The sequence below is a fragment of the Channa argus genome, chromosome 7 (assembly GCF_033026475.1).
Source record: "Channa argus isolate prfri chromosome 7, Channa argus male v1.0, whole genome shotgun sequence".
NCBI lineage: Eukaryota > Metazoa > Chordata > Actinopteri > Anabantiformes > Channidae > Channa > Channa argus.
In genome coordinates, this window is record NC_090203.1 from 6373513 (window position 1) to 6385996 (window position 12484).

Consider the following 12484-nt stretch of genomic DNA (forward strand, 5'->3'; position numbering starts at 1 on the left):
TAGAGCTGTTGACAACACTTGTGTTGTTAATGGAAATACAAGTGAAACGTTTCTTTTAGAAACAAACAATACTGCAAATATAAATAGTGAAAGTCTAATACCCACAGAGGCTGGACTCTGGGTTGTTTTACCATGTTTGTTCACTATTTCAGGCCAACTTCAACATGTGAAACAACTACACAACAAAAGTGATGAACCTGGGCCATCAATGTTTAACTCTAGTAACTCTGAAAAAGTGTGGTTTAAGAGGACAAGTGTCTCTGTTGGACCTGAGTCTGAAGAAACTGCAGCATCAATGTTAATGAGCTCAGACTCTAGATCATATCAGCTCAGAGATTCTTTGTTACTTAGAATAATTTACACAGGTTCCTGTGGTAGATGACTCTTATTCACCCCCTTATTTATTCTGCATTTTAGTGCAAAGTTTGTCCCGTGGGAGAGACTGACTGTCTCAAACTGCAAATCAGAATGAAAGTTTTCATCTGGGTGACTCTGCTTGTTTCAATGAGAAGCAGCAATGCTGATACAGGTATTCAACTTCATTGTAATCTTGTTTTGATGCCATTGTTAATGATATAAGCAAAGCAATTTACAAAATATAATGACAAATGTATTTACATATCTTAAAATAGTGTTTATCAAGAGGAGCAGCTTATCTGCATCATTAAATACATTTCATTTGGTAATGTGATATTGTGTTCATTTTCTTTTTCTTTTTGTGTTAACAGAAGCATCACTGGGACGTCCATCCTGTATTAATAACTTCTGTATCAGTCTTATTGAAGGTAAAATAACTGCAGAGGCTGGACTCTGTGTTGTGATACCGTGTTCTTTCTCTACTGATCCTGGTTTTACATCCAGAAGTATAGTTTGGTTCAGATGTGAACCATCTAAACCAAAATGTACAGAATCAAACATGATATTTCATACTAATAAAAACAACCAAAAAGTTCAGTCTGAGTTTAGAGAACGAGTTTCACTGTTGGAGTCTAAAATAAGTCAAAAGAACTGCAGCATCATCATCAATGACCTCAAGGAGTCAGACTCTGGATCATATCAGCTCAGAGTTAATGGTTTATTATCTGGGAAACTGGATGGATTTACATTCATTCCAAGAGCAACAGTCTCTGTTAAAGGTATGAAGAACTATAATAAATACATTTACATCTATTTATAGTCTTAATGGTACATGAAGTAATGTTTGGCATTAAACGACCTCTGTGGGCAGTGAGTAGGAACTGCAGTAGTTACATAAGTAACATCACTTCTACCTATTGCTCCATAAAAATGTTTTACGTATCAGATTAATTTTGTCTAAATGTAAGTGACAATCCTCAGACTGCTATCTAATCTCCATTAGGTCTGAGTCAGAAGCCCACAGTGATGATTCCTCCACTGACAGAGGGACATCAGGCCACATTGGCCTGCACTGCTCCTGGTCTCTGCTCTGGATCTGTTCCTGAAATTACCTGGACATGGAGAAGAGCAGGAGTTAATGATTCTCACATCATAGGAAACATCACTGATTTCAAGACTGAGAATCTGACTGCTGTCACACAGAGACACAGCTCAACTTTGACCTTTGAGCCTTTAGCTGAACACCATGGCACAGAGGTCACCTGTAAGGTCAGGTTCACAGGAAACATGACCACAGAGGAGACAGTGACTCTGAATGTGTCCTGTAAGTAAAACTAATCTGAAACATCTGCCTTTTTCACCATCTATGTGATGTGCTGTCATAAAGCTGAACTGTGTTCATTTATCAAAATACATTCTACATGTTGTCTTATAGATGTGAAGGAAGTTAAAATCACTGGGAAAACAAATTTAAAGGAGGGTGAGACTCTGAATCTGACCTGCAGTGTTGAAAGTTTCCCTCCTTCATTTGTCATGTGGACAAAACTTTCTGAGCAAAACATGCAGAACAGAACAGAAGCTAATCTGCAGAAAGACACTGAACCTCAGAAACAAACTGGAATGGCCGCTCTTTCCATCTCTAATGTGACAGCAGACCATTCTGGACAGTACATCTGCACAGCAAAACATCTGAACAACACCCTGAAGAAACAAGTCACTGATGTAACAGTGACATGTAAGTAGATTTTGAACTGTGTTTGTGATGGTTAATAGTTACTACTGTATGTTTTCTTATTATGTTAGTGACACTGACATGAGTGCAGGTGCCAACTTTACTGTTAGGAATTTACATGCAGTCATAAATACTGTAAACTGTGAGTACAGCAAACTGTACATTCATCATAAAATAGAAAACACAGCACAAAGCTTAGTGTAGATACTCTGAAACTAATCAATGTGTTAAAATAATAATTGTTCTACTCGAGTATATTTTGAGCCATATTTTCTTAGATGTTAAGGAACTGAAATTAAACAGAAACACAACAGTGAAGATTGCTAAAGCTCTAACCTGCATCTGTTATTACATGGACTACATCTAGCTCCAACAGCAGCCTTTATCATAAAAATTAACACAAATCACAAAAGCATGTTGGGCCAGCATCTATAATATGACATTAGACAGTAATGGACAGTTCATCTGTACAGAAAAATATCTGAACACCAACCAAAATAGTTAATGTAACAACATGTGAGTACATTTTGCAAATGCTCTTTGAAAGGAAATATAGTTACTGTAGGTTCTTCATTAATTTATCTTTAGGGCATCAAGATATTTTAAAGGTTTCCAATTTTCTTTTCATTCTTAATCTGGGCTCATGTTAAGAAAAAAAAGATTTTCTCAGACAAACTCTAATAGTTTGTCTGGATTTTTCTCCTAAACATGTGCATAAACCTGTAATTACTGGAATAACAACTGTTAAGGAGGGTGATGCTTTAAATCTGATTTGTACTGTTGGAAGTTTCTCGATGAAAAATGTCGTTACACATTAAAGATCACTGTAAGTGATGCTACCTACTGTAACTGCTTCTTCTCTTACATTATCACCAAGAACAACAAGGAAACAGCTGTGACCATAATTATTTTTTCCCACTTGACTTCAGATTCCCTCACAGGTTTATTAATAAACATTAAGTGGCTACAGGTCATTCCTGCATTTCTCATTGGGATTCTTCTTTCTGCAACCATCACCTGTTCAGCAAGGAAATGCATCAGGTATAGTTACTATTCTTCCATTGCTGAACCTGCCTTTTTTTCCCAGAATTTTTAATCCTGGAATTTGGCTTTTTGTCCTATAATTTTTCTTACATTGTACAGTAGCACGTGTTTTAGTAATTTTATAGTATTTACTTTTCATTTTACATCTTTTCCACTTTACTTAAATTCAAGTTTTTCTCAAGGTATATCCATAATATTTCTATGTTCTACCTGGATACACATGTAGAATACATATTCAGATTGTAGAGACAACAAACTCGAGCCTCATGTCTGTTTTTTAAATGTGTAGATTGTTGTGATGATTGATGGTGATTGTTGTGAACAAAATACAGATTTATATACAGATACACAAACTTTAACATGTAAATGTTTCGTTATTTTTCCATTTATATCCTACTTCTCGCTGTTGCACATGAGGTGTGATACACTCTGGACACATTACCTGACTGTTGTAGAGCAAATAGTGATCAACAGTCATTGAAATAAAGATAATTTTGACTGCTCTTGCTGCTGAGCGACTGTCACACCCAAATGACCATTTTGTTTTTCATCAACCTACTTTAAAACCCAGTTTACATAGTGTTTTTAACTAGATTATGTGTTAATTTTTGTCATTTTATAAAAAATTATTTCTAGAAAAAATCAGAGTTCTGTAAGTCTGACTGAGAATGTGGAGATGGTGACCACTCAGGCAGTTCAACTGGTAATTGTATCACTTTTATTTCTATTATCACATGTGGCAATGATGCAGTTAATTAAGTATTTGTCTTCCACTTCTTTTATTTTCCTTTCTTTTCAGCAAAGGGACTTAAACTAAACAGGTTCTAGTCAAATATAATCGATCATGGTCAAGATCAAGTCTGCATTTTGGTCACAGTATTTGTATAGTGCATTGTTATGGAAGATGACAAAATGGCAAACAACAGCAGCCAGTGCATGAGCACATCATAGTCCCTGCGGCAATGTACTGTACCACTAGTACTGTATCTGTACACCAACAATGTACTGGAGTAGAGGAGTTATCCAGTATCATTCAAGAGGCATGAGAACAGCAAACTTTTCCTAAACATGAAGAACACGTGTGTGAATGAGAGGGACACTGAGGTTACAGAGGTGAAGAAGGTGCAGAACTTAAAGTACTTAGGTTCAGAGCAATGGAGAATGTGGAAAAGAGGTGAAGAGGCATTTGCAAGCAGGTTGGAACAGGTGGAGAAAAGTGTTTGTTGTGCGATAAGAGTATCACAGAAATGAAAGGAAAGGTGATCAAGACGGTGGTGAGACCAGATGTTGTTCGGCTTAGAGACAGTGGCACTGAAGAAAAGACAGGAGGCAGAGCTGGAGGTAGCAGAGCTTAAGATGTTGAGTTTCTCTTTGGGAGTGACGAGGATGGACAGGATCAAGAATCAGGACATCAGAGGGAGAGCTCATGTTAGATGTGTTGGAGATAAAGTCAGATAGACTTATCCAGTCTCTTCCTGTCTACAGTAGTAAAGCTGCTGCACCAGCAGACCACACCATAAAAGATGGCTGAGGCCAAGCCCAGAGTCAAAGAAGGTCCTTGCTCCTTGCACTCCAAAAGACCTTAGTCTCCTCATAGAGTCTCTGTTGTCCTTTCCTATACAGTGCAAGATAACCCCTAATTAAACAGTGCTAAAAACTACTTTTGTACTTTACTGAAATTTTAGTGAGGTACTTAAGTTTTGTCTGGTATCATTTCTGTGTTTTACTTTACAGGATAATGCTGATCAGGCAACAACTCATAATGGAAGCAACGACCAACAGGCAGCTGAAGGAGATGAGGCTGCTTGGCCGTCAGCACCTGGTGAAGATAACATGAATCCAAAAGAAGTGGAGTACGCTGACATCGACGTCTCCAAGTTGAAAAGGAGGAGTCCCACAGAGGACAAGGGGACACAAGAAATCACCAAAACAGAATATGCTGAGATTAAGAAAGAAAAAACAATGGACCAGCAAGAAAATGGCAGAGATGAGAGTGAGATGTTGGTGGTTTATGAAGAGGCAGTGGTGATGATAGGAGATGATAAAGACTCAGAACAGGTTATTCAGCCAGAAGTGGAGGGAGGTGAGAATATGGCACTGTATTCTAATGTTAATGAAATAATGGGGGAGATTCCACTTAATGGAGGTTCTGAAGAATAAATTAAGAAAAGTGAGTGTAAAATATGGGTTGATTATAATGCAGAAATTGTGCTCTGATACACGAATGGCCATGTCATGGGAGGATCACTGCTAAACAGGGCAGAGGCAATTCAAATATTGTAACACCAAAGGTTGTTTGTATACTGCTTTACAGGTGTTTCACACTTTAAAAACAATATTTTAAGGCAATATGAGATTAATGTACATTCATACTGTTGATAGGCCAGTTAACCCTCTACCCCCTCATGCCTCTGCCAATTGTGTTGCTGATGGCAATAAGTTTTGTCACACTTTGGTTCCAAAGTGGAGTAAATTAGCGGTTGTATCACTCAAAATCCTTTATTTCTGGATGTGGTTTGTCATTATCGAAACTCCCTGAATTATTTCTCTCCCATCACTGTCTAAGCTACTTAATACCATTTTGCATATGGAAGCATCAACTAGTCCACTTGATATTATTCCAAGTTTTTACTAGAAGTCTTAGTCTGTGTAGCACCACACTTGCTTATCATATTGAACAAATCACTGAGTAATGTTGTGTCCCTGATTATTTCAAAGTTGCCTGCATACAGCCAGTTTCAACGAAACCTGGTCTTGATCCTTCTCTCCTGGACAGCTACCGTCCCATTTCCAAATTGCCATTTGTCTCTAAAATTCTAGAAAAACTGGACTCACAGCAGTTGCCAACAGTTTTGGAAACAAATAACATTTTTGAAAAGTTCTAATCAGGTGTTTGCAAAAACCACAACACAGAGACATCTCTCCTGTGTCTCACAAATGACCTTCAAATTAATGCTGACTGTGGCTTATGCTCTGTTCTGGTGCTGTTGGACTTAAGAGCTGCATTTGACACAGTAGATCATAATATTCTGTTGGAGACACTGAGGCACTGGGTGGGTACATTGGGCACAGCTTTTTAACTGGTTTGCTTCATATTTGTCAAATAGGAAATCTTGTGTTTCCATTGACAATTATATGTCATCCCTCTCCCCCTCTGAGTATCACGTTCCCCAAGGATCAATAATTGGTCCAATTCTTTTCTTACTCTACATGCTCCCACTGGATGATGTTATACGCAGACATAATATGTCATTTCACTGCTATGCTGATGATGCACAGCTGTATCTCCCTATTACTCCTATTGACCATAAGTAGGCTGAGTTCTCTACAAGGCTATATGTCCGATATTAGAAATTGGATGTCCTTAAATGTTCTTAAATTAAATTAAATAAATCAGAAATTCTCATAATTGGACCTCAAAATATTTCCAGTAATATACTGCCATCCTTAGGGCCTTTATTAAAATCCGTTAAGCCAGTTGCCAGAAATCTTGGTGTTTCATTTGACTGCAACTTGAGTTTTGAGCATCACATTACTAAACGAGATCAGTCCTGCTTCTATAATCTTAGTAATATTTCCAAAGATCAGACCAATGTTAACTTTTAATGATGCTAAGACTATTATTCATGCTTTTATTTCCTCTCGTCTTGATTATTGCAATAGCCTATTTTCTTCACGTCGTCAAAAGGACCTAAAACGCCTACAAGTTGTTCAGAAATCAGCAGCTAGAACCGGGACATTCAGTCACATTACTCCTTGTTATGTGTCTCTACATTGGCTCCCTGTTTATCTTAGGATACATTTTAAGATTTTACTGATTACTTATAAAGCCCTGCATGGTTTTGCTCCATCTGACATTTCTGATATTTTAATACCATATGTGCCATTATGAAACTTAAGATCATCAGACAGTGGACTGTTTGCTCCAACTTCCCTGTTAAAAACCAAGGGGGATGGAACATTTTCCTTCATGGCTCCAAAACTGTGAAATGACCTGCCTGAGGAAATCAGGCTGTCTGACTCACTGTCATCTTTTAAGTCTCGTCTTAAAACACATTTTTATCAAATTGCCTTTCCTGAGATGTAAAACTCCTGGTTTAGTTTAAATAGTATATTCTATGTATGTCACTTGATTTTCTTTTACTTTTTGCTTTTCTTTCAGTTTATATTGTAACGGCCCGGTAAGTGGGTTAGTTTGGGGGCTGGCACAGTGACCCCCGGGGAATTATGGGTAAACGCCATGTGAATATGTCTCCATGTTTAATGTGTATGATTTGTGTTAGGATTACTGTTATTAGTGTGTTCAGACATCCTGGTTTTGTTACACATGGTGTATGTGTTGGCCGGCACCAAGAGGGAAAGTGCTGTGTATAGGAGTAGCCATCACGGTGACCGGCCACTGATAGGCGTTGTTCAAAAGTTAACCTTAGTCATCTACGCTTCACCAGTGAGTTGATAAAACGCAAGTCTTGTATTATTTCTTCCTGTTAGACATCTCAAGACATTTGGAGTCGTTCGAATTTTGTAGCAGAAGTCTTTTTCTTTCTGCCTGCTATTTTGTACAAATTTGCTCTCGTGTTATTCCGTTAGCACTCAAGCTAGTCCATTAGCTTAGTTAGCTAAGTCAGTTAGGGCCTTAGCTTCAGCCTCGCTGCCTCCCACAGTTATCTCCCATAAGCTTCGGGTCGCTACAATATATTTACCCAAATTGTATTGATTTATTTTTTCATTTTTCCCTTTTTACTGTACAGCACTTTGTACTTTGATAAATGCTTTATAAATAAAGCCATTATTATTACAAGGTTTATTATGTAATACCTTCACACAAAGGAGAAAGTTTGAGAAGTGACAAGAGGAAGAACAGAGCAGAGTCACAAAGAAGACATCACTGTTGAAACTCCACTGGGAAAAATCCAGAATTCCAGGTCAAACCACAAGTCCATATTGATAATAATGACGCCATTGATGTCTATTACATTCAATTCAAATGTTTCTCAAAGGTGTGAAAGAGCCTGGAATCATGAACAAAGGTCCAAACATCCCATCACAAACTGGACTTTGGATACAAATGTAACAGTGACATGTGAGAACTGTAGACTGATAGAAAGTCAAATAGTTCTCATTCTCTGTATTATCCACTTATCGGCATCCAACACAATCCAGTATCAGAATATTTAAAATCAAAGTCATTTAAAAAGCTAAAAACTGGACCATTTTTGTTAAGTTGTTCTGCCTTATGCAGCTCACGTATGCAGAAATGTCCGACTGTTCAAGGCTGCTTTGTACTTCTGCATTATTGAAACTGGATGCTTCCAGTCTGCACGTACAAGCAGTCGATGTCTGGTAAAGTATAATTAATGTAACTTCTTCTTCTTTATGCACTTCATGTTTGCAGAAGACAGTTGCAACTTGCAAACTTGAGGTGTGGTATAATGAGCACTTAACCGACCTCACAAAAAATGAACAACAGGTTTAAAGAGGAAAGAGAAGAAGTTGGTGGTGAGGAGGGAGAGGTGATAGAAAACAAAAATGAGGAAGCAGTAAATTTAGTGGTGGGAGGTCAGAATGAGGTGCTTTTGATGACCCAGAAACGAGTGTCAATCTGTGGTGTAAGGCTTAACCCGATATACATGCACATTACAGTCATGTAGCAAGTAGTCAAGTCTTTCCAGTGTTGTTGTTCTGATTCTTGACTTCTGTTCTCTCCTGTTGTATTTTCTGAGCAGTGCTGTTGTGCTTGTCAAATAAGTGATATTCTGATCAAATGCTTTCAGCGTGTAAACACACACCTTTTCAAATCAATGTTCATGTAAACGGTTAAATCAGGAATTTATCCGAATGATTTAAATCACCTTTTTATTTTAATGTGTGCAACGTTTGGTAATGTGTTTTACAAGAATTTATTAGGTTCTCTTTTACAGCAAAGCCTGTCTGACTTCTAGCACACACACACACACACACACACACACACAAAAATGTCTATAGATTTTGCAGTGTGTTCAACTTGCAGCTTTATATAAACTGATGAAACAGACTGTAGTCACTTTGTAGCTAATCATAGTTCTAATTTAACAACTTAAAGTGTGAGAAGGAAGTTGTTGCAGAGAAGCAGTATTTCCATTCTGTTTAATTTTGTTTTTTGGTCCCTAAGTAAAGAACCAATAACTACAGACACTGGACTCTGTGTTGTTATACCGTGTTCGTTCTCTACTGATGCCGACGTCAACGTCACAGCTGTAGCTTGGTACAAATGTGATCCATAACAAATGTGCAATAAACCTGGGCCATCGATATGTAGCACTACTAACAATGAACAAGTTCAGTCTCTGTTTAGAGGACGAGTGTCACTGTTGGAGCCTGACCTGAGTCACAGCAACTGCAGCACCATCATCAATGACCTCAGCCAGTCAGACTCTGGATCATATTGGCTCAGAGTTGATGGATTTTACAGTGAAAAGAAAGAGTAAAGGTAAAGTCTATTTTTGCTCATTATACATACAAGGTGTACAACAAAATTGCGTCAGGTGATCAGGTGGAGGGTTAGTGTGCTGCTACTATGGGCCAAACTGACCTGGTCCCTAAGACACATGTTTTTAGCGATGGGGGAAACCCGGAGGAAACCTACGGAAACACGGGGAGAACATGCAAACTCCACACAGAAGCCCTGTTTGGTCCATTTGGGATTTAACCCATGACCACCTTGCTTTGAGGCTAACCATTCTTCCACCGTGCCACCTTTTTTTTCTTTCTTTTTTTTGTTTTTGTTTAATTTAAAGCTAAAGAAAGATGGCTACACATTCCATTCTAAAAATACCTTTAATGTGTCAGGTATCCAGTACAAACATCCACTACAGACTCAATGTGTTACTTGTACAATTATAGTAAAATATAATTTTACAGGTTAGCCTCTGAAGAATCTGTGTTAATCCAGCTGATTTTTAAGCATTAAATCTATGAAAGTTCATCCGGTGGAGACCAGTGAGAACTACTGTTATGACCCGAGTCATTATGTGTGTCATTATGTTGTCTTTTTCTCCTCCTCCTGTGTTTTTGTGTGGGTGTGTTTTGTGTGGGTGTGTCTGAGGGGGGTGGGGGTCGGGGTTGAGCCACAGGTGGTCGGCACGGATTGGGCCATTCGAACTCAATGTCGCCACCTGATTGGACAGAATGGAGCGGCCTTCTCCATTTATACCAAGATGCCAGCAGCCCCAGCTGGTCCACCTCTGCTACTCCCAACCAACCCACTATTCTGTACGCGACTCTCAACTAGACTCACAGGGAGCTCTGCACTTTGTTTTTGTGGATTTGGATATTTCTGTAAAGAATTGTAAATATAACTCACTGTAAAATATTGAGCACCAGGTAGCCAGGGATGGTGTTAGAGTTTTTGTTTTGGGCATTGCTCACGTCCGGAGTAAATAAAATAGCTACCGTTTACAACACTTGGTCTGGTTTTGTTTGGGAATGGAAGCAGAGGTGGGGCACATCATGTTATGTCTAGGTTCCCCTAGACCAGGGGCATAACACTACAATAGTAGTGGCTGAGCCTATATCCTTTCTCCTTTTACAGATTGTTTTACCATATGTTCTATTTTTTGATATTTCTTAATGTTTAACAAATACATTTTTTTGTATTGGTATGTGGTGCTTGTGTCATTATCACAAGCACCACTGTGGCCGTAACTGTAAAAGATTACAGCAACACTAATGTTGAGTCTTACATTAGCAATAAAAATGTAATATAAAGAGTAGAGCAAGAAGGTAAATGTTCATCAGTCTGACAGCAGTTTGGTACAAAGAGACTTTTCTAACATTTTCTAAATGTTCTCATGCTTCCTGTTATGCTCTGTGCTGCTAAACATGTCCATAATATGTTGATGCAATAAAGCTGACAATTATGTTCACGTAGCAGTGTAGTATTACTGATTTATTTGTTAGAAAAATAATCATAATGTTAAAATCTTCAGATTAGAAAACAGCATTTTCAAAGCTCAACAAATTCACTTTAAGTAACACACCAACCTTCATACACACAGCTTCATTTTACATGTTGTTCTCTGTGTCACATCAGCTATTATGTTATTTCTTACAGCAGATCTTGTGAAACATCATGGACCTAGTGTAGTTCTTCCCTGGACCATTGCTGCTGTATCTCTCAGTGTGAACTACTGCCTCATCTACAAATTGTACCTTTGGTAAGTTTCCACATGTGTATTTTATTTTTTGAAAGTATGTGAAACAGCAGTTAATGGTCCACTGTTTATTATGCAAAGGAACAAAAGGAAAAATGTAAAACCAAATCAAGAGGATAGAACTTACATGTCACTAAAAAAAACAGACCAATCATCTGAGTATGACGTCATCGCCCAGCCTCTAGACTGACAAGTCTCCAATGAGACCTTTCAGCCAGCTTCTCTGGGATTTCTTGCATTGAAAATGCTGTTTATATTTAATGATTAATCATATCAATATTACTATTAATAATAGGTGTTCCACTGAATCATCAAAATAATATAGCAAAAATGCACATTATCAGTAATTTCTTCCTCCTTGTTATAGGGCACCTGATCAGTTATAAAAGATCATTCTGTAAAAAACAGTTAATTGTTGATTAATCAGAACAAATTAATTAATCAGTCACATATCAAAGAGCTGTTCTCCAGATAAGTGATCTCTGTGTTCTGTCACCAAAGGAATAAACAAGGCATCACCCAGTATCTAAAGGTGAATATTAATTGATCTAACAATTCAATAAGATAAATGCAGATGATTAAATAGTTAAAATAATATACAGATCAAGGAAAAAACAGTTGGGGATGAATAATGGCCTTCAATACAGCAAACAAATCCCAAATCGTCACACCTCTATCAATGGTGATAGAATGATAGCTGCAGTCCAGGCAGTTCAAGGCTGTGAGGCCTGGCCAGGGAAGCCAGTGTGTCTTAAAGAAGCATCCACACACTGACATTTCCCACTTACATAAAGAATATGTAACATGTGGAAAGATGGTCTCCTCACTCAGAGAAAAGCGGTAAACAAGTTAACTGGTTCATTGTTTTCTTTTGGAATTTCAGTGGATAAAATAATTGTTCATTTTTGTTTTTTCAACTTGAAATTTAAGTAAAGGAAACTTGTTCTAAAATGACCCAAACTTTAGAAACAATGAACCATTTTCTATTTTCATATTTTCATGCAGACTTTACACAGCAAGGGTTCAAAGATTGTTTAAGGTTCAATTTTCAGCTGCCAGTTATAAAGCTATTTATACACCACAAAAACTACAGACAAATCACAGACACACTGGCAGACACACACACACAAACTCCAACACACACACACACTCCAACACA

General features: G+C 37.8%; 1 protein-coding gene across 1 annotated transcript in view; it reads left to right on the forward strand.

The window, feature by feature from the left end:
- The window catches only part of LOC137130186 (uncharacterized), a 46667-nt gene that overhangs the window by 10641 nt on the left and 23542 nt on the right, over window positions 1-12484 (forward strand). Inside the window, exons 3-9 of the mRNA XM_067510006.1 lie at window positions 418-529; window positions 729-1136; window positions 1361-1681; window positions 1793-2092; window positions 3019-3130; window positions 3770-3836; window positions 4868-5291. Of these exons, the coding sequence (XP_067366107.1) occupies window positions 418-529; window positions 729-1136; window positions 1361-1681; window positions 1793-2092; window positions 3019-3130; window positions 3770-3836; window positions 4868-5291 (1744 nt within the window). The remainder of the gene's footprint in view (window positions 1-417; window positions 530-728; window positions 1137-1360; window positions 1682-1792; window positions 2093-3018; window positions 3131-3769; window positions 3837-4867; window positions 5292-12484) is intronic.